The sequence below is a fragment of the Microcaecilia unicolor genome, chromosome 3 (assembly GCF_901765095.1).
Source record: "Microcaecilia unicolor chromosome 3, aMicUni1.1, whole genome shotgun sequence".
Classification (NCBI taxonomy): domain Eukaryota; kingdom Metazoa; phylum Chordata; class Amphibia; order Gymnophiona; family Siphonopidae; genus Microcaecilia; species Microcaecilia unicolor.
The window spans coordinates 30,362,634-30,388,917 of record NC_044033.1 but is presented as its reverse complement, the minus strand read 5'-3'; the positions used below and the strand labels follow the sequence as shown (position 1 = coordinate 30,388,917).

The following is a 26,284-nucleotide window of genomic DNA, read 5'->3' as shown; positions in this document are numbered from 1 at the left end:
TTAATGTACTTCAACTTCTTTGAATAGCCCTATGTTCATGTACTTTTGAAGAGAGTAAACAAGCCATTTCAAATTTACCCATTGCACTCTACAAAAAAGGAGTTAAATAGAAATGACCTTTTACATAAAACTACATGAAATGACAAGAAACATATACATGAAATTTTTTTTTAACTCAGAGGCCATCAGGTCTGGGGTATTTACAAACCCAAAGTGAAAAAATAATAACAAAAAATGTGGAGAAAAAAAGACATCAGATCCCTCGGAAACACCTCGTTGTCAAAGGACACGCCTTTTGTATAATGAGGGAACCGTATCAGCCATGTGTCTTCAAAAAAAAACTCCACAAAACAATATTCACACTGGCTTAACCATGTACTCTACAAACACTTGTAAAGGAGACATAAATAACACATTTCCCAAAGCTTGGTAAGAGTACTTATCTCGGCTGAAGAATTGTCCAACTTTATATTATGAATCCAGCCTCGCGTATAATGTACTCCTCACTTCCATAAAGTCCTCACTTCCATAAAGTTTTCCACGCAGGCTTTTTTTAGGTGCCATATATAGAATCTCCCCCTAAGTGCTAGTCTATAAACAGCACTCCTAGTTGGGAGCCAATTATAACGCTTAGCACTAGGATTTACGCCAACCGAAACCTGGGGTAAATTCTTGCACTTAAATTAGACGCAAGTAAATCTGCCATATTCTATAACACTGTGCATAATTTCTGGGAATGCTCTTGATCATCCCATGCCCTCTCCCTTGGCCGCACCCATTTTTTGGATCTGCACGTAAAAATTTGCATGTGCATCTTTATAGAATGCCGACTACAAAGATGCGTTTTTAAATTCAAATTGTCAGCAACAATAATTAGTGGCCAATTATTGGCACTAATTGGCTTGTTCAATTAAATTGTCTGCACAAATTTAGATGTACGTCCAATTTGCGCACGCAATTTTGATCACCATACATAGAATTTACTAGATATTGTCTAGGTAGTAAAATGTCCCGTATCAAATATATAGAAGATCCTCCACCTATTAAATCACAAGGATCATAGTGAAAATATAGAGAAATCTCTTAAACTAAATATAAATAGGAGGAAAAAGCCTCATTGAGCTATTAGAAACTGTCCTTAGAGCTATTCATTCTTCTTGATCAGCATAAAATAAACAAATTATTTCAACTTAACTTTCTAGTCTAGATGTAGCTCTCTTCTCTTAGTGCCAGAGATCAAATTAATCAATGCCCACGACCAACGATGGCCAACGTTTCGCTGGAGCTGCTTCAGGGCGTGTGGACTGTATTAATTAGTGCTCCATTCTAAGCGACTGACACCACTATGGGCTTAACGCAGTCCACGAGCCCTGAAGCAGCTCCAGCGAAACGTTGGCCATCGTTGGCTGTTTGCTTTGATTCATTTGATTCACTGTGATGCTTGTGATTTCATAGGTGAAGGATCTTCTGTATATTTGATATTGTTCATATTTCCTGATTCACCCTCCCTTTGATCTGGTGGTGGGAGGCGGGGATAGTGCTGGCCAGACTTATACGGTCTGTGCCAGAGCCGGTGGTGGGAGGCGGGGATAGTGCTGGCCAGACTTATACGGTCTGTGCCAGAGCCGGTGGTTGGGAGGTGGGGCTGGTGGTTGGGAGGCGGGGATAGTGCTGGGCAGACTTGTACGGTCTGTGCCCTGAAAATGACAGTTACAAATCAAGGTAAGATATACACAAAAACTAGCACATATGAGTTTGTCTTGTTGGACAGACTGGATGGACCGTGCAGGTCTTTTTCTGCCATCATCTACTATGTTACTATGATTATGATTTGTGTAGTAGGTAGTAAAATGAACATTAAGCTCTCTTCCAAAGTCCAGGTCTAAATGACAAGTTAGCTTATATCTGTGTGTCTTGAAGCAGGTGGAAGTGCCATGGATATGTGTGTATTGCCCTTCTCAAATAGGGAAACGTGTAGTTTAAAGGACTGCCCAATCCATTCCCAGAACACACCTCTTTGAAATCTCTGCATGGAATGGCATTTTATATAGATAGATCGATATAAGTAGCATCCATTTGAAAATTGTGACTATTATGTGCCTGCATACGTCTACATGTAAATGATGCATAACTATTCTATAATTGCTTCCTATATTCCTAAAATGTTAAATTAAAATATGCATGAGAATTGTGTAATTAGATTATTAAAAATAACTCTATTTCCAAAATAAATGTTAAATTTTACGAGTATTTCCGATTTCACTTAAATTGCTAACAGGATTACATATATGATATTTTGATGCACTGTGAAGGACAGGTATAGCAAGTTACAAATAAAACATATAAACACCATTAAGGATTTAACTACGAGGTGCTTATCTTCATAAGAAACCTATACCGGGTACCTTGTATGCTTAGAATAACAAAGTAGGGAATTTGCAAAGCATATTGTATTATCCCTTAACATAAAGACAAGAAATGAAACATTGGTACAAATACAATTCAAAACAGAAACAGGAAATACTGCAGAAACACCTTAACTTCATGTTTTCAGGAAAACAGATTCTGCTGCTCTATTTGAGAAAAATAGCTGTCTTAGAGCCCATTTTACTAAGTGGCAGTAAGCCCAACGCGGGCTTACTGCTCGCTAAACAGGAAGTACCGCCGGGTAACCGCAGCAACCCGGCGGTACTTCCCACCCCTAGCGCGCCGTCATATCCGGAATGTACCCAGCAGTAACTGAGCAGTTCTGCGAGCTGCCCGGTTACCACTGGGTTAGCACGGGAGACTTTACTGCCATCTCAGTGGGTGTAGGTAAGGGCACCCCCTCAAATGGCCGTGCAGCAAGTGTTTTACTTGCCGCACGGCCATTTCCTGCGTTAAGAGGCCTTGGTGCACGTGAAAAACATGCACTGACGCCAGCGCAGGCCCCCTTTTGCCGCAGCTTGGTAAAAGGGGCCCTTAGTATATTACAATATTTTGATTACATTTTTTACCTACTGACTGTCAACAATATTTAACAGTAAGAAAATACAATATGGCGTGTACACATCTATCTAAATAGATATAATAGTGATAAAGCCACAAAATACAGTTAAAGTGACTGCATAGCAAGAAAGTTCTCTAAGGATGAATTTCTGGTTGGTAACGATTTAAAAACACATCAGAAGCTGAAATGCAAAAAAAAAAAAAAAAAAAGCTTTTTATCTGGATTGAGAAGTAATATTAAATTCAGATGGCAGGATTGTGTTTAAGTTGGACAGACCCCAACAGTAGAACAAAGTCAGTCTGTCTTAGTACCATAACTGAGTTCTATAACTTAACAGCTTTTCATGAAAAGCTGCCATTTCAAAATGTCAATCAAAGTGGACCAAGTGAATATTACTTTAGCAATAACCAGCTGCATGTTTGAAAACCATTTTTTTTTCCACGGAAAATGGAAACACAATAGGTGTTTGAACAGGATCTCTTTTCATTCCTGTAACTGGAGATGGTCATTTTCACACCCTGGATCGAAATCCACAATACAAAATTGCTAATAAGGTAATGGAAAAAGTCTTTTACAGTGGTAATGAATGATTCAAGTTATAATGATAAAATCATTGGCTACTAGGAATCGATGCATACAAAAATATCCTTACCGTGAAAATGCAGACCTATGTAGTGCACAGGAATGCATGAAAAAAACCCAGCTTATCTTATTTATTATCCTCTATACAATATCCATGACCACAGCTTTAGAAAGTAGCAAACAATGGAGCCTTTGCTTTAATGTGTGCTATGTATGTTATGCACTGCAGTTCTAATTGCTAACAATGCACATTAACACATACGACAGGTAAATAGATTAGTTTCTTTCTTTCACTTGTCACAGTAAGACCATAATGGCTGATAATTGCACAACATCTTTAGGATCTACCAGGATAGTAAACTGGCATATTTTGAGATTCGACATCCAGCAGAGCACACAACAAATAAACGTGGTCATTGGAGCCGACTCTGTGGGTGCTGTGGGTGCTTGAGCACCCCCAATATTGAGAACATTCCTTGTATGTGTCCAGGGAAGGGTCATTTCCATTGGGCTTAGCACCCCCAATAATTTTGAAAAGTTGGCTCCTATGAACGTGGTAGCATTAAAACAAACAAGTAGAACCATTGTTTGTTAAAATATGCACATGAATTAAAACAGTAAGCTAGAGTTGGCAGCCTGGTAGTAAGGATTTATTTAGGATCTGGTATAAAATGGTTACATACTGTGCAATTATTATTCAACCCAGGGACTGGAAAATACATGTGACTTTCCAAGGCTCTGGATATGACCCTAACAGAAGTACTACTACTACTTAACATTTCTAGAGCGCTACTAGGGTTACGCAGCGCTGTACAGTTTAACAAAGAAGGACAGTCCCTGCTCGAAGGAGCTTACAATCTAAAGGACGAAATGTCAAATTGGGGCAGTCAAGGTTTCCTGAATAGAGGTGTAGTGGTTAGGTGCCGAAGGCGACATTGAAGAGGTGGGCTTTGAGCAAGGATTTGAAGATGGGCAGGGAGGGGGCCTGGCGTATAGGCTCAGGGAGTTTATTCCAAGCATGGGGTGAGGCGAGGCAGAAAGGGTGGAGCCTGGGCAGAACAAAGGTTTAAGCACAAACTGTGGCTGTTTCAGACTCTATTCTTTATCCAAGGGGCTCAGGTACTATGCATTTTCCTTCATACGCACAAATGAAAAAAACACTTTTGTACACTTTAGTTGCTGTGTAATAATACTTGGTGGCTTTATTGTACTCTTCTGTATATTTTCTTTTCTTCTATTCATTGGATACGTTTCTGTCAGTTAAGTGTTTCCGTGTAGTTTTGTTACTTGTAACCGTTTAATATTCAATTTTTATTTCCTTTTTTGATGATTGTACTTTTCATTTACTCTTGTTGTGAACCATTTTGGTATCCATTGTGAAAGGCAGTATATTAAATACCAAATAAACTCAGCTATAAACTACAAGAAACTTTTTATAGTGCCCTTTGTTACAAATCCAAACTTGAGGAAGGGCTGATCCTGGTTCCTACCTGAAGCTCTTTGCACACAAACTATCTCAGAAACAGTACAGAAGGATGGCTGAATCACCGTATGACCCATCCTATTTCCCATCCACACACTGTTCATCTCTACAACTCTTTCATCTCACTCAGAGATCGTCTATACTTGTCTCATGCCTTCTTGAATTTAAATAATGTCCTTGTCTGCACTATATTCACTGGGAGCCTGTATCAAGTATCTACTCTCCTTTCTTTAAGGAAATACTCCCTTAGATTACTCTAGAAGCTACCCTTTTTCATCCTTATTTTATGATTCATTATTCCGAACCTCATCATCGCTTAAAGAAGACTGCCTCCTATGCATTTACATCTTGAAGGTATTGAAATCATCTCTCCTCTGGGATATTTAGATCTTTAAGTATGTCCCATATGCTATACAGTGAAGACTCTTGACAATTTTAGTAGCCACCTTCTGGACTGATGCCATCCAGTTTCTTTCCTTTTGAAGGTGAAGACTCTAGAAGTATATACAGGATGCTACATGAGATCTGGCCAAAGACTTGTACAGATGCAGTATCGCTTCCACTCCCTATGTACCCAAGTGTCCTTCTGGTTTTACTCATACATCTGTTTGACCACCTTGAGATCATCTTGTTCTGTTTTTGTGCATAGAATTTCACCGCCCCCCCCCCCCCCCCCCCCATACTGTACTACTTTTCCTTGGGTTTCTGCAGCTCAAATACATGAGCCTGCATTTTTTCAGTATTAAATCTTAGCTGTCAAACTGTAGACCTTTTTTCAAGCTTCACTAGACCTCACCTTGTGTTTTCCACACTTTCCAGGGAGTCTGCCCTGTTGTACTATTGAAGAAAGTAATGCTTCTGAAAGTACTTCTTCAATATCTCTTATGGAAATGATGAAAATAACTGGACTAAGGAAAGCATCCTGTGCATACCATTGGTGATGCCCCTTTCTTTGGAGTGAAATCCATTTACCTTTACCCTCTGTGAACTCCTCATCCAGTTTCTAAACCAGCCAGTCAATTAAGTTGCATGTATATCTTGGATCGGAGCCCAACTTTGGGCATCATATATAGAATCTGGGGGTTCATGTGAGGTTAACATGCGGAAACAGGCTACTACGCATCCACATTAAGGGAATGGCATACGCCAAGTGTGGGCATGGAAATGTTAGACAGCTAGCACGTTTCACTTACCATACGCAAACTGGCTAGCACAGTTTTAACAGGGGACTATTTACCACATCCTAAATAGGAAGTGCTAATCCCCAGATTCTTTATAGTGTGCCTAACTTAACAAGCTAATGAGTGCTGATAACAAGCAGTGGAGGAGTAGCCTAGTGGTTAGTGCAGCAGACTTTGATCCTGGGGAACTGGGTTCCATTCCCACTGCAGTTCCTTGTGACTCTGGGCAAGTCACTTAACCCTCCATTGTCCCTGGTACAAAATAAGTACCTGAATATATGTAAACCACTTTGAATGTAGTTGCAAAAACCTCAGAAAGGCGGTATATCGAGTCCCAGTTCCTTTTCCCTATTTGACATTCTGCATGGAATGTTGCTACTATTGGAGATTCTAGATGGAATGTTGCTACTATTGAGATTCTGTTGCTCCTATTTGAGATTCTACATGGAATGTTAATGTTGCTATTCCACTAGCAACATTCCACGTAGAAGCCTGCCCTTGCAGATCAGCAACGCGGCCGCACAGGTTTCTGTTTCTGTGAGTCTGACGTGGTTATGGGCGGGGGAAATGGGTGTTTCATGGGCATTCTGAAATTTGCGCTCCTAGTTATAGAATACGGCCCTGTGTGCCTTCATGTATTTCTGTTACTCATGATGTATTGTAAGCCACATTGAGCCTGCAAAGAGGTGGGAAAATGTGGGATACAAATGCAACAAATAATAATAAATCTACACACTGGGATTTACACCACATTTTCGTTGGTGTAAAAGGATGCGCATAGATTTAGGCACTGAAATGTCAACTAAGCGTATTCTATAATTGACGCCTAAATCTAGCTACCAGTTATACAATAGTTGGCACTGATTTCAGCACCAATTTTTTTAGACACCATATATAGAATGGTGCTTCCGCGTTAACCTGGAGCAAGTAGTGCATATTAATCTGTATATTAATACTCGACCTGTAGTAAAAAAAAATATTGGGAATGCCCCTTCTTGATGCAGCATTAGATTTGGGCTTGTAGTGCATTAGAATTCTGCATTGTAGCACGTTAAGCCCCCAAATTAGCACATTTTAGTAGAAAGGCCCTAAGTTATCAGAATCAAACATTAGTGACTAGTTTAAGACAGCCCCATTATCTAAGGCAAAAAAGTGACTTCTTATCTTTTTTTTCATTTACTCTTTTTATTTACTTTTCAACTTTTACAAACCATCCTCAAAAATATTTACAATATGTAGGCCCTTTCTCTTCATTCAAGTTTAAGCCAACTCTTGCTAATAATTAGCCACCTATCCCTCCTTAAATTTGTCCAAAACTCCGCTGCACGTCTTATCTACCGCGTGAACCGATTCTCTCATATCACTCCTCTCCTCAAGTCGCTTCACTGGCTCCCTATCCGCTTCCGTATACAGTTCAAGCTTCTCCTATTGACCTTCAAGTGCACTCAATTTGCAGCCCCCCATTACCTCTCTACCCTCCTCTCCCCGTATGTTCCCACCCGTAACCTCCGCTCTCAGGACAAATCACTCCTTTCTGTACCCTTCTCCACCACCGCTAACTCCAGATTCCGCCCCTTCTGCCTCGCATCACCTTATGCCTGGAACAGACTTCCTGAGCCCATGCGCCCTCCCTGCCCATTTTCAAGTCCTTACTCAAGGCCCATCTCTTCTCCCTTGCTTTTGACGCCTAACCACCTTCCCATTCCTGATACCTACACTGACTACATAGTTTTTACCTTTAGATTGTAAGCTCTCTTGAGCAGGGACTGTCCTTCCCCATGTTTAAACTTGTACAGCGCTGCGTAACCCTGGCAGCGCTATAGAAATGCTAAGTAGTAGTAGTAGTAATTGGTTATAGACTGCATTGTCCTGAAGACTCAGTACCAGCCTCCTTTCTCTCTTGCACCCTCAGTCCAGAATGCAGATTTCTAAAATGTGCTTCAGAACTTGGATCATGCACACTACTAATGTCCCATCAGGCTAATCTTTATAGTGAGGCTTTTAGGATACCACATTCTTAGATACATAAATCCTACTCAGGCCAGTCTGGTAGCTCACTAAAAGTGCTGCTATCTACTTAGTCAACTGAGGCTGAGGGGTATGGGGAAGAGGACTTTTGATCCGTTAGGAAATGGGCAATATTTGGGGGATGATGAAGCCTATGCCAAAAGGATAGTGCTACTATTTAAAAAAGGGAAAGAGTAACTTTTAAACCAGATCACTGCTTTTCAACTGTCTACCCAGTTCAGTTTCAGAATTAACACTCTAACCCCCTGTATGCAAAGCCGCGCGCTAATGCCGACACAGCCCATTCACAGCTGTGTCGGCATTGCTTTGTGGCTTAGTAAACAGGGGCAAATACTACTACTACTACTTATCACTTCTATAATGCTACAAGGCATACGCAGCGCTGTACATCACACAGTAGCGTATGTACAATATACATTTGATTATATTAGGCACGTTGAGCTAGGTTCTGTAAACAGCACCCAAAGATAGGTGCCAAAATGATCCGTGCTGACCCAATATTCTGTAAAGGGCACTCTGTGCGGAACAACCTTTACATAATACTAGTTTAGTGCATATTTTGTGCCTAACTTTGGGCACGAGCTTTTATGCCTGTCAAAGGCTGCTATAAATGCTCACGCCAAACTGATTGCAGTTAGGCACACATGTGCAAGTCTTCTGTAACATCGTGCCTCATTTCTGGGAAAGTCCCTGAGCCTCTCATGGCTGTGCCCCTTTTGGAATTGCGCGCTATGAAATTTAAGTATAAGTTTTTGAAAGTGGAAGCTTGTATCAAAATAATAATAGACACAGAAATATATTTGAGTGGTGCTTTTTGTGTGACACTTGCCATATCTCTTATACATTGTAAAACTCACTTATTTCCTGTAGGGGGTTGTTTCTCAGTCATTAAGGCAAGAATTTTAACCTGTACTCATATACAAGATGATTTTAGAAGAGTTATATATCATCAAGATACACACTGACACCATTAATTTCTCTCCCGCTGGATATCTTCTGCACCTTCCTCCTCATCTAGGAGGTTTTTCGGCAAGTCCCTACTACTCTCAGATACATAAGTATGCTCCTTCTCACCAGCCTCAGCAGACTGAACCCCAGTGAGCTCATTCTCATCGACAGCGTGCACCCAAGGCCCAGCCAGCTCCTCAGTCAAAACCGGGGACGAACTTTTGACTGGCTCCAGCAGAGCATAGCTGCAGTAACAGTGACCATCTCAGGTGACCTGCTGGTTGGGGGGAGGCTGAATTTTTTCCAGGAAAGGTAGTCCTTTGTAACCTCCGACTGGTGGGTTCTTCAAATAGTCAGTCATGATTATGTCCTGCATTGGCGTCAAATCACCACCAAATTGCCCACCATCTCACTTCAGCTCTCATCACAAGCAGGTACTTGCAGAGGAACTCTCCACTCTTCTAAAGGCCCATGCAGTCAAACCCATTCCACCAGAGGAAGAAGGAAGGGATTCTATTCCAGGTACTTCCTTGTGCCCAGAAAACAGGGGACATGTCCCATCCTAGACCTCAGGGCCTTGAACTGGATAGCCTACGGACTGCTGGGTTAATGGCAAACCCCAAAAATTTGCTCCCTGGGAGGACATGAAGTTCAGTATCTGGGGTACTCACTCAGGAGAGGACAAGTGAGACCCCAGATCCTGAAGGTAGAGGTAATCACACAGGTGCCTGTTCCGCAAATAAAGAAGCAAATTTGAGCCTTCCTCAGGATCGTGGGGTATTACCGCCGGTTTATCCCTGGGTTTGTGGAGAAGCAGAACTGCTGACCAGCCTCCTGCAGAAGAAGGCTCCTGAGAAGGTACAATGGACCGATGAGTTGGATCTGGCCTTCCAAACTCTAAAGAAGGCTATTTGCTCAGAGCCCAGTGCTGGTTAGCCCTGATTTCAACCAGCTCTTTCTTGTCCAGATGGATGCATCAGAAGAATCGGGACCATATTTGCCCAGGAAGTGGATGGTGAAGAGCACCCAGTCCATATGTTAACCGAAAGCTGTTCCCGAGTGAGAAGGAGGCTGTTGCAGTCAAGTGAGCCCTGAAAACGTTCCAAAATTATCTACTGCGCCACGAATTCCTGTTGGTCACTGGTCATCAACCCCTGCAGTGGATGGCCCTCCATAAAGATTCCAATGCACGTGTATGGCGCTGGTTCCTCAGCCTTCAAGTATGGGGCTCAACACCGGGTGGGCTGAGAACATGTAAATGCAGACTTTTTGTGCTGGGAGGTGGACCCCAATTTGGCAGGCACTCAACCGGATAGGGTATGTGACGGGTTCTACAGAACACTGCCCCTCTCCTTTAGGGAAAGTCCCTCCGATATCCAGGGCCACCTTAAGAAAGATCCTTCTATAACTAACCAGGGCCACCTTAAAAGCACAGGTCCCGCCATGGGAGGAAGTGAGCCGGGTGGAGTGGAATTGAGACTGAGGAATTTAAAAGGGAACGGCAAGGCAGAGGTTAGAAAGAGCCCAGAGGAGAAAAAGGAGGGGCTCCGGTTTATGCCTTAAGTGAAGACATCACAGTGCTGTGACCAGGCCGAGGTAAGCCCTTACTGCTAACTAGTTGAACTTTGCAAGTTTGCTGAAGGTCAGTGTTGCCAGGTGGGCGGTTTTACCGCCCAATTGGGCGGTTTTCCGCGACCCGCCGTGGGAAATTTTTGCCCGTGGCGGGTTGCGGTTTTTTGGGCTGCTTTTGGGTCGTTTGGGCGGTTTTTTGGGCGGCTTTTTGCCTTTTTTTCGGCCGTGGGGGGCGGGGTTAGTGATGTTTTTGGGCGGGGTTAGTGACGTTTTGGGCGGGCCGATGACGTCGGAGGCGGGGCCGATGACGGGGAGGCGGGGCCGGTGACGGGGGAGGCGGGGCCGGTGACGGGGGAGGCAGGGCCGGTGACGGTGGGGGCGGGGTTGATGACGGCGGGGGCGGGGGTGATGACGCGGGGGTGGGGGTGTCAGGGGCGGGGTTTGTGTTTGGGCGGGTTTTGGGCTGTTTTTTGGGCTGGATTGGGCGAGAAAAAAATTTTCCACCTGGCAACCCTGCTGAAGGTCTGGCTGGAGACAGACCTGACAAGTAAAATATAACTGAAAGGTTGTGTTTGGGGTGTAGCAACCCTGCAGCCGAGGACTGTGTTTGACACTACCCCCAGAGGGGGCTTACTAGTGTTTGCTGAACCCATCAGATAATAGTTTTTTCATGAGAATATTTAGAGGTCCTTTTACTAAGCTGTGGTAAGCAGTAGCGCGTGCTTACTGAAAGTTAAAAAGGCACATGGGACGCACTCAGGTGTTCCGTGGTAGTTTTGCAATTGGCGCGCTTCCCATGCGCTGAAAATTAGATTTTACTTTTTTAGCGTGGGTGCGTGTTTGGAGGTGGATAGTAGGTGTGTCCTGTGCTAATTGGTTAGTGCATGGGCATTGATGCGTGATGACCAATTAGCGCACAATTAGTGCAGAAGCTCCTACCGCCTCCAGTATAGGTGGCGCTAAGGGCTCATGTGCTAATTGGGAAATTAGCGCATGGCAATTAATGCAAAATAATTACATCCATTTTACAGCTACAGTAAAAGTGGCCTCAGCGCACAGGAAACCCATGTGCTAAAAATAGCGCAAGCCACTTTTTAGCGCAGCTTATTAAAAGGGCTCCTTCCTGTTTAGTTTTACAACATCCTCCTGTATATAATTTGCACTAACTGTATAAAATATTTTGAAAATCTGTACTGCCATCAAATCCCATATGTACAAGACAGTTGCATTTTGATGGGCTAGTTTGTCAGCAGAAGTGATTGTTACACTTCCACTGTGCAACAGTGAGTGGCAGTCAAACATATAAACAGCAAGTGACCGACTCACCTGCAAATGCGCAGTAGAGACTTCCCTCTCTGTCCTGCCCTCGCGTCAAGACGTGATGACGTCAGAGGGCGGAACAGAGAGGGAAACGGAGTCGGAGTCACTGTCAGATGCTGCCGCCTGGAAACGAACATTGCGCGCACCAACCTCCACCCTCCTCCGCATCGGGCCCCCTGCACTGACCTGACAGCGCCTCTCACCTCCGTGTGAAAGCGCTGCAGGCAGCAGCAGCGATGTGCTGCTGCCTGCAGCGCTTTCACACGGAGGTGAGAGGCGCTGTCAGGTCAGTGCAGGGGGCCCGGCACGGAGAGGGGAGGGAGCGGTGGCGAGGAGGGTAGCTGGAAATCTCACCCGTTTTTACGGGCTTAACGGCTAGTAAGAGATGAAGGCAGTTTGGATCTGGTGGACAGTAGTGGGGCAGCTTGCCCAGGCCTCAGGGACAGCGAGGTGGCAAAAGTCAGCAGTGTGATTTTAGATTGGTTCCTGGTGGGCACAGTGAGATGATACAGCAGGGTCCATGTCTGCCTGTCATTTTATGATAGCTTTTTCTGCCAATGATAGGTGTTTTTTTTTATGCCCATTTGGTTGTTGAAAAATGTAAAAACATGTTTATATTTTTTTAATAGTCATTCATGCAGCAGGCACATAGATTATTGATGAGCATTTATCATAAAAACGTGTTCAGATGTGAAAGATCAATAATGCATTTGATTTTTTTTCCATATCAGACTATCTTCCCTATGGCAAAATTTCAGCAATATGTTGCAATTAATAATATAATGTAGATTTAAAAAAAAATCAAAAAATGAGTCATTTGAGCTTATACCATAACTAAAGTTCTTAAACCCACAAAATCTTCAAAGGAAAATGCCTTAAGTTGTGCTCTTTTATCAAACATCAGAGACCTAAACTTTTGTTCTCATAATGTAATTAAGGGGATTTTCCAAGGTGTCCAGGAGATTAAAAACTACAGTTTGAAATTTCAAACATTTCCAGGTTGTCTGCAGTACTTTGTTCTCAGTGTTAACCATTATAGTACTTTTGTACTGTTTGTGTGATAGTATTTCTGGAGATAAGACTGCATTATTTTCCATTAAAATACTTTTTTATTCAGTATTAAATTGTAAATAAAGATAAGATTTTAAAAAATCACAACTTTTGGCTACTCCTGGTTTAAGCAAGGGTATTCAAGAACATTGATTTAGATGGGCTTACAATATCATTTTCAAATGACTGGAGAATATATGTCAATGACTATTGCTGTAGTCTGCTAATTATTAAGGGATGATTGTTCATGTTTTAAAAGTCTAAAATTGATTTTATATTGTGTTTTTAATATGGACATTATTGTAAACTGCTGTGAATAATCAGCTATTGTTGGTAGTAGCAATGTATAAATTTTAAATATAAAGATATTCTGGTGTAAAGTTTCCAGCCTAAATTTTACACAGAAAACTCCTTGCAGATGCCAGACAATATCAGGAAACAGCAAGTAAAAAAAAAATTTTTTTTTAATAATAAAATATTCCTTTTTTAGGCCAGTGGCCAAACAGAAGTGCAGACTCCCCTTTAGAGTACTGTAATAGCTTTGCTGTTCCCTGTTGCAAATGGCTTGTATCTCTTAATTCCACAACTTGACGGGAAAGGGGACTTGATATACCGCCTTTGTGTGGTATTTTGCAACTACATTCAAAGCAGTTTACATACAGTATATTCAGGTATTTATTTTGTACCAGGGGCAATGGAGGGTTAAGTGACTTGCCCAGAGTCACAAGGAGCTGTAGTGGGAATTGAACTCAGTTCCTCAGGATCAAAGTCCACTGCACTAACCACTAGGCTACTCCTCCATCATACTAAGCTTTTCTTCTGTAGATACAGGAAGGATAATTTTCTAACAGGCCACCTAATGTGTGCTGGTTTGGCAATTAAAATTCAATGCGAAGAAATGCAAAGTGATGCACTTAGGGAGTAGAAATCCAAGAGAGGCGTATGTGTTAGGCGGTGAGAGTCTGCTAGGTACGGATGGGGAGAGGGATCTTGGGGTGATAGTATCTGAGGATCTGAAGGCGATGAAACAGTGTGACAAGGCGGTGGCCGTAGCTAGAAGGTTACTAGGCTGTATAGAGAGAGGTGTGACCAGCAGAAGAAAAGAGGTGTTGATGCCCCTGTACAAGTCGTTGGTGAGGCCCCACCTGGAGTATTGTGTTCAGTTTTGGAAGCCGTATCTTGCTAAGGATGTAAAAAGAATTGAAGCGGTGCAAAGAAAAGCTATGAGGATGGTATGGGATTTGCGTTACAAGACGTATGAGGAGAGACTTGCGGACCTGAACATGTATACCCTGGAGGAAAGGAAGAACAGGGGTGATATGATACAGACGTTCAAATATTTGAAAGGTATTAATCCGCAAACAAACCTTTTCCGGAGATGGGAAGGCGGTAGAACGAGAGGGCATGAAATGAGATTGAAGGGGGGCAGACTCAAGAAGAATGTTAGGAAGTATTTTTTCACGGAGAGGGTGGTGGATGCTTGGAATGCCCTCCCGCGGGAGGTGGTGGAGATGAAAACGGTAACGGAATTCAAACATGCGTGGGATAAACATAAAGGAATCCTGTGCAGAAGGAAGGGATCCTCAGGAGCTTAGCCTAGAATGGGTGGCAGAGCTGGTGGTTGGGTGGCGGGGCTAGTGCTGGGCAGACATATACAGTCTGTGCCGGGGCTGGTGGTTGGGCGGCGGGGATAGTGCTGGGCAGACTTATACGGTCTGTGCCAGAGCCGGTGGTGGGAGGCAGGGATAGTGCTGGGCAGACTTATACGGTCTGTGCCAGAGCCGGTGGTGGGAGGCGGGACTAGTGCTGGGCAGACTTATATGGTCTGTGCCGGGGCTGATGATTGGGCGGTGGGGATAGTGCTGGGCAGACTTATATGGTCTGTGCCAGAGCCAGTGGTGGGAGGCAGGGATAGTGCTGGGCAGACTTATAGGGTCTGTGCCAGAGCTGGTGGTTGGGAGGCGGGGATAGTGCTGGGCAGACTTATACGGTCTGTGCCAGAGCTGGTGGTGGGAGGCAGGAATAGTGCTGGGCAGACTTATACGGTCTGTGCCAGAGCCGGTGGTGGGAGGCAGGGATAGTGCTGGGCAGACTTATAGGGTCTGTGCCAGAGCTGGTGGTGGGAGGCGGGGTTGGTGGTTGGGAGGCGGGGATAGGGCTGGCCAGACTTATACGGTCTGTGCACTGACGAGGACAGTACAAATAAAAAAGTAGCACATATGAATTTATCTTCTTGGGCATACTGGATGGACCGTGCAGGTCTTTTTCTGCCGTCATCTACTATGTTACTATGTTACTTTTACAAAGAGAAAATGTGCATATAATTTCCCTTTTAAAATTATTCTATTGGGCATGCAGACACATATTTTACACCTGCTCTGAGGCGCACACACATTTTCCGGTTAAGTTTATGTACCTATTTAAAAAAAATGCACAAATGCAAACCCCACACTGAGAAATACCATCAGTCAAATCTGAAAAATTTATGTGTATACAAGAAAATACAGTTCTTCAATCACTGTATATTCGGCTCAGTATTTAATTCACAGGAATCTCAGAGATCAAACTGCAGACATTAATAACGTCCTAAGAACTATTAACATAGACTACTATTTCTCATCTTAAGATCTCACCCGTGCCACTCAGAACTCAAATGTCCCATAGCTCAAGCTTGGCACATTCACTTCGTCATTGGTCCTTCAAATAACATAATTGTTGTACTCTCTATTAATATTTTTCATTCTCTTATAAATATCATTAAAGGTTTTCACAGGGCAAAAAACCCATAAGCTTATCTTAAAAATATCCAGATTGGCCGAGGGAAGCTACTTCAACATGTCGCGTGTTTCGCCAGTAAGCTTTATCAAGAACCCCCCTGCAAGCACAAAAACCCATTATAATAGTGCTATAATATATCAAACTTTCATTCTCAGTAAATAAGTCAAAACCCTCATAAATTCATTACTTACAAATGCTGAACTGCCTCAAAACTCCAGCTCTCTCCTGGATCAAGATGGCGGCAGTGATTTTTAAACCTAAATAAATAGCTCAGTTGACTTATTTCCTTCAGTCACTAGCTTCCTAGACTAATGATGCCCATTCAATCTCTGCATTCAGCCCTTGAGGGCTGTGACCGTTTTTTAAAGTGTAAATCCACCACTGTTCTTTCATATTTAAAGCTCTCTCTCCGTTACCACCCTCCCACCCTACAGCATCAATTTGATCAATTATCCTCCACCTATTGTCTGCCATAGCATGTCCCCTATCTGTCCAATGGTGTACCAAAGGAGCCTGAAAGTTCAATGTAGAAATATGTGACTTGTGTTCGTTTAGGCACAGTTTAACAGAATGGCCACTGTGCCCTACATAAACCAAGTCACAAGGACATAGAATTATATATATTACATTAGCAGTATTACAATTTTATTTTTGTTACATTTGTACCCCGCGCTTTCCCACTCATGGCAGGCTCAATGCGACTTACATATACAGGTACTTATTTTGTACCTGGGGCAATGGAGGGTTAAGTGACTTGCCCAGAGTCACAAGGAGCTGCCTGTGCCTGAAGTGGGAATTGAACTCAGTTCCTCAGGACCAAAGTCCACCACACTAACCACTAGGCCACTCCTCCACTGTTGCTACTATTTGAGATTCTACATGGAATGTTGCTATTCCACTAGCAACATTCCATGTAGAAGTCGGCCCTTGCAGATCTCCAATGTGGCCGTGCAGGCTTCTACATGGAATGTTGCTAGTGGAATAGCAACATTCCATGCAGAATCTCCAATAGTAGCAACATTCCATGTAGAATGTCCAATAGTAGCAACATTCCATGTAGAATGTCCAATAGTAGCAACATTCCATGTAGAATCTCCAATACTATCTATTTTATTTTTGTTACATTTGTACCCCGCGCTTTCCCACTCATGGCAGGCTCAATGCGGCTTACATATACAGGTACTTATTTTGTACCTGGAGCAATGGAGGGTTAAGTGACTTGCCCAGAGTCACAAGGAACTGCCTGTGCCTGAAGTGGGAATCGAACTCAGTTCCTCAGTTCCCCAGGACCAAAGTCCACCACCCTAACCACTAGGCCACTCCTCCACTATAGATCTCGCTGTCACTTTATAGTTGGTCTGAGGATCTACCCATAGAGCACCCTTAGTGGTTTGGGAACACCATTGGCAGCGTCTGCAAACATCATGATAACCCTCCCTGATATCCTTGCTGACTAAGTTGAAACTTTTGATATTAAACCGTTCTGGAGTCTTAGCCCTAGTGTATGCAATTAGGATAAAGTTGCCTGACATGCCGATATGTTCGCGTAACAGCTACAAAACTATAAACCACCTAGGTATACCAGCAGTTAGAGAAGGCAAAAACAACAATTGGATTGGCTGGAAATTGGAGGAGAATTGAATACCTTTTAAGACTGACCAAGAGAGCCTTTATGGAACATAGGGAATAAGGCAGGAAAACTACAAGTTTTGACAACTTAAGAAACAGTACAAGAGGGGTGACATTTTTAGAAGGGGATGATGGGAAGGAGGAATTCAAAAAGTTTTATGAGATTCTGATCAGTTCTGAGTACAGTAGAGAGAAAGTGGAATACGTAATACAACAACTGCCAGAAGGAAAGGCCGCAAAGGGGAGAATAATACTTGAAATCCAGCCCTGGTATGTGAGAAATCCTTCCAGAGATGAGACATATGAGGATGGCTCTGAAAGTAGTCCTTATATTTATATAGAATTTTGTTTTCTCATAGACTTGGGTAGCCGTCCTTTATTTTGTCTTTTCCAGTTGGATTGGTTGGAAGACCACAATCATTTCAAAATAAATAATAAAATAATAATAAAATAAAATTCTACATTGATGCAAGTTATTTTTCACTGTAAGATTTGGGATGTTACGGCTCATAATATACATTCTCGTTCAATTCCTTTTAACATTAAAGATTGAAAATATATTATATTGTACATCTCAGGAAGAACCTCCTTAAGAATTAAGCAAAGGTAAAAACCTATTTGAACTTTTTCCAGACCATTTAGAAAGAATCCACCTGTGTTGGGGTTCAGAGTTTAATTTGTAATATTGGACTCAGTTTGAATAATAGAAAGTACCAACTGCTACCCCTTTCATTATGTTTTAAAGGTTAAGGTAATTTTTGAAACTGTAGTTCAAGAGAAGTAATTGTGGAAATTAGACATAAAGAGGCGCATTTTCAATGCACATAGACTTACAAAGTTACATATGTTACTGTGGGGCTCATTTTCAAAGCACTTAGGGCCCTGTTTACTAAGGCGCGCTAACATTTTTAACACGTGTTAACCATATATGCGTGTTAACTGTGTATGTGCCTACAATATCCCTATAGGGCGCCTACATGGTTAGCGTGGGCTCTAAAAACAGTAACGCGGCTTAGTAAACATGGCCCTTAGACTTACAAAGTTCCATAGGTTACTAAGGAACTTTGTAAGTCTAAGTGCTTTCCCACTCAAAGAAACCAGTCTGGAGAGCAGGCATGTTAAATAAAATCAATATCCTTTCAAAATGGTCTTGGGGATAGACGCTCAAAACTCTGGTGCTGTACTGAACTGCACCAGAGAAATACAGCCGGATCAGTGCAGAACAACAGCTCCCTAATGCTCAATGCTAATGAGATGCAATTATAGGCGCTCTCATCATAGCATTGAGCATTAGGGAGTTGTTCGGGAGTTAGAGGCAGGATGGTACCTGGTGCATGCACTCAAAAGTTGTGCATTAAGCACAGCTCTTCAGCACATGCCCAGAAAGCTGGAGAGGAGGAGGAAGGGGTGCCCCGGTTGCCAGTTATTAGTACAGCTATACGTGCTTCTACATTAGCAGTATCGTTTTCTGCAGAACCACTCTCCCCCTTCCCCCCCCCCCCCCCCTTCCATGGCTGTATTTGAAGTCTGGGAGTATAGCTCCTGGATGGTGTTTTGCTCTAGGTGGTTAAATTGACCATACCAGTATTGTGTATTGTGTGAGCGGGTTAGCATGTTAAATAAGTTAGGATGAACCATGTTCAATTAATAAGGAACAAGTGTGGAAGCTGAATGGCGCAGTGAAAGGTTTGAGAGATTGAGTTCCTGAGACTGTAATGTATAGAATAGGGGTGGTTGGGTAAATATAAAATATTGAAATAAAGGTAACCCTAGTAGTGCTTTAGAAATGTTAAATAGTAGTAGTAGTAGTAACTTTATTAGGGGCATTTGATTTTGATAATATATGTATTTGAAGTAAGACACAGGCATTTGTGCTTGCTTCTTGTACACTGGGAGCTGTGTGCAGTCTACATCAGGGCACAAGACAAGCGAGAGGAAGGTCCATGCTGAAACAGGAAGAAACTGCAGGACTGAAGTGTACACTTTCATGGATGGCTTTATATATCATACCATAAGCAAACCTTGTACTTGCCCACATCTTGTATTTGTTTCATACCGGAACAGGCGAACACCGTAACGGTACTATGTAAGCCACGTTGAGCCTGCAAATAGGTGGGAAAATGTGGGATACAAATGTTACAAATCTCTCTATATAAAATGCACCTCTAACATTCTAATGAAGCCTCAAGTTTCCCAACATTCTAAATGTGTCATGGTGTAGATCGCTTTTTCTCCATGAGTGTCTGCCCTGCCCTCGCGTCACAACGTGACCCCTTGGGATCTCCTGCTTCTTTTCCAAAACACCTTGACGGAGGGGGGGGGGGGGGGGGGGGCCCTGCCGCACACTCTCATTCTTTCTCACACACACACTCTCACACAGACAGCCTAAAACCATGTCACACACACCCACACTCGCACATTCACTCTGTCTCTCTCTCTCTCACACTCTCTCAAACATACACACTCTGCTGAAAACCTTGCTAGCGCCCGTTTCATTGGTGTCAGAAACAGGCCTTTTTTTACTAGTAAATAAATAAATCATGATTTCCAGGTTACCTAACACCAGCTCCCAGCAGTAGGAGCGCCCTTGTTCAGGGCGCTCTTCTTTGAGCATCGGGTGACTCAATAATGACCTTATTTAAATGTGGTTAGCATGCTACCTGAGCTATCCTTTGGTGCGGTCTTTGTTCACTTCACAAGAGCCCTCCAAGCATTCAGCACTAGCAAATGAGGGTGCTAGTTTGGTGCTAATGTCCTCTAGCGTCCGCATTTGGTCGGGGCCTTGGTAACTGAAATTTATATTAGCAGCATCATTTATTGGCATTGAGGCTTGTAGCTAACTATTTTCTTACTTCATCGTTTGCATAACTACAAATAAAGTAGGAATCACAATTTTGTTTCAGATGCTACTAAGTGCAGCATGGTGAAGAAAGGAAATGTACTTTGTTATGCAGAAAAGACTCTTAAATGTTGACACTGGTAATTTTACTAGTATTTGTTGAATGATGACTAAATCTTCCCTCAGAGGCAATTAGAACAAAGACATTGCGATGAATGTTTTGTGACAAGACTATACCAACCCTGAGGAATGTATGAGGTCATTCTTAGGAAGCTGAAATTCCTGATCTTATTTCCAGATCAGGAAGATACTAAATCAAATGGTTGTAGATTTCATCTTTTTCCTGGGGCGCAGGTGAGATACTTACTATGATTTATTTGACTGGGAAGAATCCGGCGCCTAACTTTTATGTAGGACTCTCTGATGCTCTGTAAGTAACTTTGAATTGTGAGTTTAATGGTCTGAAGAGTAATTTCTTCCTCTTGGTACAAGGGAAGGGATCCTCAGGAGCTTAGCCTAGAATGGGTGGCAGAGCTGGTGGTTGGGAGGCGGGGCTAGTGCTGGGCAGACTTATACGGTCTGTGCTGGGGCTGGTGGTTGGGAGGCAGGACTAGTGCTGGGCAGACTTATACGGTCTGTGCCAGGGCTGGTGGTTGGGCGGCGGGGATAGTGCTGGGCAGACTTTTACGGTCTATGCCAGAGCTGGTGGTGGGAGGCGGGACTGGTAGTTGGGAGGCGGGGATAGTGCTGGGCAGACTTATAGGGTCTGTGCCAGAGCTGGTGGATGGGAAGCGGGGTTGGTGGTTGGGAGGCGGGGATAGGGCTGGCCAGACTTATACGGTCTGTGCACTGAAGAGGACAGTACAAATAAAAACGTAGCACATATGAATTTATCTTCTTGGGCAGACTGGATGGACCGTGCAGGTCTTTTTCTGCCGTCATCTACTATGTTTACTATGTTTAAGTGCCTTCACAATCAGATTTAAGCATAGTAAAAGCAGATCCAGAATTTCAAATTGTTAAAATTGGTATCTGAAAAAGTACACATTATCTTACATTAATTTAATCATTAAAATGTAGCAAGGAATAATTTATACTTGGGGATAGCTAGAGCACTCACTAATATTTATAATTTCTCCACCAATTATCTATTAAGATAATAATATTCGCAATTGCAAGAATAAAAGGAATTAAGTATATTTATTGGATTGCATTAACCTGCATTACCAGGTTTAAGAAAGAACAGACCATATGTATATATATATATATATATATATATATATACCTTTATTAAGTGACCCTCCAAAAATAAATATTTACAGCCCTTTTATTCAATCAAACCAATGCTCTTTCTTTGGATTTTCCTCTATGTTGGTTCCCAGGTGGGTACCGTACTCCTCACTCTCCTTTATACTGGTGGTCTCCTTAGAATCTAAGTCGGCACCATCAGTGTCTTCAAATTAAATACCACTCTCTTTTAGTCCCTCTTATTTATGGTATATCCTTTGTGTGTAGATATGAAATGGGGATTTACTTGATGTGCTCACCAAGAGGGCAAGTGTAAGCATATTTAACAAAATTCAGAACCAGTGGAATATCTCTTTGGTTGGAGGGGCCAAATAAACCAGTCTCAAGTGTGAATGATTTTCAGAGGATTCTGTTTGTGAGGAACTAGCTAAACTAAAGGTGGACAAAGCAATGGGTCCAAGTGGCATGCATCCGAGGGTACTGAAGGGACTTAGGGAACTCTGGTGGCTCCGCTGGCTGGCATTTTCAATGCTTCTGTAGAGTCAGTCGTGGAATTCTGGTGGCTCCGCTGGCTGGCATTTTCAATGCTTCTGTAGAGTCAGTCGGGGTCCCAGAGGACTGGAGAAGGGCACAATTGGTTCCTCTCCATAAAAGCTGAAGTAAGGAGGAGGTTGGGAACTAAGTCTGGCATCTGTGATAAGTAAATTAATGGAAAATCTTTTAAAACAGAGAATAGTGATGTTTCTGGAATCCAATAGATTACAGAACCCGAGGCAGCGTGGTTTCACTAAAGGCAGTTCTTGTTAGGCAAAATCTGATTTATTTCTTTGGATGATGAGGGAGAGCTCTAGATGTGGTGTACTTAGAACTTAGCATAGCCTGTGACACAGATCCACATAGATGACTGATAGTTAAACTGAGTGTCGTTGGTTTGGGCCCTAAACTGATTAGGAGCTGCTTGAGTGGAAGGCGACAGAATAGTGGTAAACGATGCTGACTCTGAGGAAAGAGATGTTACCTGTGGTGTGCCACAAGGTTTGGTTCTTGGGCTGGTTCGTTTAAACTTTTTTGTAAGCAATATTGCTGAAGGGCTGTCTAGTAAGGTTTGCCTCTTTGTGGATGACACCAAAATCTGCAAAAAGTTCCTTCCTTGTTGCTGCACCAACTTTCACACTTTGCCCTGCCTTTCATCTTACTTCTGTCCTCTGTCCTGTCTTACGTTGTTCTCATCCTTCTTTGTTGCACTTTTTTGGTTACATTTGTACCCCGCGCTTTCCCACTCATGGCAGGCTCAATGCGGCAGGCAATGGAGGGTTAAGTGACTTGCCCAGAGTCACAAGGAGCTGCCTATGCTGGGAATCGAACTCAGTTCCTCAGGACCAAAGTCCACCACCCTAACCACTAGGCCACTCCTCCACTGTTGCTACTATTTGAGATTCTATGTTGCTATTCCACTAGCAACATTCCATGTAGAAGTCGGCCCTTGCAGATCACCAGTGTGACCGCGCAGGCTTCTACATGGAATGTTGCTAGTGGAACAGCAACATTCCATGTAGAATGTCCAATAGTAGCAACATTCCATGTAGAATCTCCAATAGTATCTATTTTATTTTTGTTACATTTGTACCCCGCGCTTTCCCACTCATGGCAGGCTGAATGCGGCTTGCATGGGGCAATGGAGGGTTAAGTGACTTGCCCAGAGTCACAAGGAGCTGCCTGTGCCGGGAATCGAACTCAGTTCCTCAGTTCCCCAGGACCAAAGTCCACCACCCTAACCACTAGGCCACTCCTCCACTCTCCACCTTCTATGAGTATCTCACCCATTACCGCTTCCAATTGCTTTGACATCTTTCTTCTAACGGTCCTTAGCTGTTCTGCCACCTTTCTTCTGGTACTCTTTGGCTGTTCTAGTTCATTCTTCTAATATGCTTGGCTGTCCAGCACCTCACTTCTTACTTTCCTCCTGGGATCTCCTTATTCTCCTTTGCAGGTAATGGACTTTAGCAAATCATCACAGTTATTAAATATTGTTTTTTCAAAAGTGGGTGTCAACATTTAGCCATGTGGACCCTTGTATGTTCTATGGCTCAGAGTAATAATTTGATAGTAAACCTACAGAGTGAAGTATAAATGCAAAAATCCAAAGCTGAATGTTGAGGATTGAATTTTTGCATTTAATCTTCAATTTTCGTAAGTCAATTTGATGTTTTTTTTCCCTTTTTTTAGGTTGATATGTGGAGGAGTGGCCTAGTGGTTAGGGTGGTGGACTTTGGTCCTGGGGAACTGAGGAACTGAGTTCAATTCCCACCTCAGGCACAGGCAGCTCCTTGTGACTCTGGGCAAATCACCTAACCCTCCATTGCCCCATGTAAGCCGCATTGAGCCTGCCATGAGTGGGAAAGCGCGGGGTACAAATGTAACAAAAATAAAATAAAATAAGCTATGTATGCATTGTGGGTTGCTCGATTTTATTGAATTTTCACTGGCTGGACTACTACTACTACTACTTAACATTTCTAAAGCGCTACTAGGGTTACGCAGTGCTTTACAGTTTAACATAGAAAGACGGTCCCTGCTCTAAAGGACAAATGTACAGACAGACAAATAGGGGGAGTCAAATTGGGCAGTCTAGATTTCCTGAATAGGTATAAAGGTTAGGTGCTGAAAGCAACATTGAAGAGGTGGGCTTTGAGTAAAGATTTGAAGATGGGTAAGGAGGGGGCTTGGCATACGGGCGCAGGAAGTTTATTCCAGGCATTGGGTGAGGCAAGGCAGAAAGGGCGGAGTCTGGAGTTGGCGGTGGTGGACTGATGATGATTGTGGAGAATTGCCTATAACTAACAAATTTCTTTGGTTATATGTATGTGTAGGTCACAGATTTGATGGCCCAGTTTCACTGATATTTTATGAACAAAGTTAGCTTCTTTGTAAAATTTTTTTGATGGTTTGTACATTTTCTTTCTCTTTTGCATGTGTGCCTTCATAACACAGCTTAGTAAATTGGGCCCTTTACGTTTTAAATTTGGATATTCTTAATGCCATATGTCTAGAAATGGTAATAACAATGTTTTTTTTTTTTTTTTTGAACAATATTGCTGCAGTTAAGCTGATTTGATGCATAAACTAAGTAACCTAGTCTATTTCATATTTCAGCATGATGCGCCACAGGCATTACTGAAAGGAACTCTCGACAGTGTGGTTGAAGAGTGTGTCAGCTTTGTGGGAGTAGATATTAACATCTGCTCAGAAACTTTACTAAGGTGAGCCAAATACTTTCCTCTGTCAGTAATTACATGTGTCTGGGACACACAGTTTCTCTTTAGTCTCGTTGGTTGAGCTGGAGCCAGTGGCTTTACCTACCTGATAAAAATTATCCTATTTTTTTTTTTACGATGTTCTTGATATAAAATGTTATTTTTTTTATATTACTCAAGTGATATATTTTACTTTCAATAAAGCAAACATTGTGAAAAGAGAAGAACATTATGGATGTGCGTGTTTATAATAGAAGCATCCTGTACACAAAATAGGCGGGGCTAGTGCTGGGCAGACTTATATGGCCTGTGCTGGGGCTGGTGGTTGGGAGGCGGGACTAGTGCTGGGCAGACTTATAGGGTCTGTGCCAGAGCTGGTGGTTGGGAGGCAGGGATAGGGCTGGCCAGACTTATACGGTCTGTGCCCTGAAGAGGACAGTACAAATAAAAAAGTAGCACATATGAATTTTTTTTTTTTTTTTAACCTTTATTAATCTTTTAAAGATTCACACAATAATGTGATAATACATCTCACATTAGAAAATAAGGTAAAATCCTTACAAAAAGTAACATAAAGAAGCAATTAACACTTTTTTTTTTTTTTGTCCACAAGTAAGGAAAAATGGGGAAAAGTGGATTCCAAGAAAAGGAAAAATAAAAAAAGGAATACATTGAATATTATATAATTGCTACCTCTAGATTCAAACTCCAGCCTGCAATGTAGGAGGGCATGTAACAGTCACTTCTACTCTAGCATCCAAAAAATCTTTAAGCTGTTTAGGATCTACGAATTGAAATTGTTTACCCTCAAGCATAACAGTACATATACAAGGAAAACGCAAAACGAAGTTGGCTTTCAAGGCTTCAACTCTGGGACGTAGTTCCAAAAAGGCCCTACGTCTCACTTGTGTCGGCCTGGAAAGATCAGGAAAAATCCTAATCTTGGAGCCCATAAACAGATCATCTAAATGTCTCAGGGAAAGTCTTAATACAGCATTCCGGTCCGGCTCCAGCACAAAAGTGACTAACATTGTAGTCCTATAGGTAATCACATCCAGTGAACTTTCCAGGAAGGAAGTAAGATTCATTTCTTCACCCATTTCTCGTCTAGGGGGATCTCCCATTGTCCCCTTAACATTCCAGATATAATGGGCTCGAGTTATGGGAGGTAATGAGTCTTTGTCCATTCCCAGAATGTCAATCATATATTTTTTCACCATCTCTATTGAGGAAATTAAAGGAGACTTGGGGAAATTAAGAAACCGGAGGTTAAGTCTCCGAGACTGATTTTCAAGGAATTCCAAACGTTTGTGTAAGAAATTATTGTCCTTAACCAAAACGGATTCCAAAGACCCCATTTCTTGAATCTTAGTGTCTAATTTT

The 26,284-nt window shown here is 42.5% G+C and overlaps 1 protein-coding gene across 3 annotated transcripts in view; it reads left to right on the top strand.

The window, feature by feature from the left end:
• Positions 1-26,284, top strand: part of SRBD1 (S1 RNA binding domain 1) — a 283,827-nt gene that overhangs the window by 218,067 nt on the left and 39,476 nt on the right. For all 3 annotated transcript variants that reach the window (XM_030195807.1, XM_030195808.1, XM_030195806.1), the window contains one exon: positions 24,801-24,907. In XM_030195807.1, the coding sequence (XP_030051667.1) occupies positions 24,801-24,907 (107 nt within the window). The remainder of the gene's footprint in view (positions 1-24,800; positions 24,908-26,284) is intronic.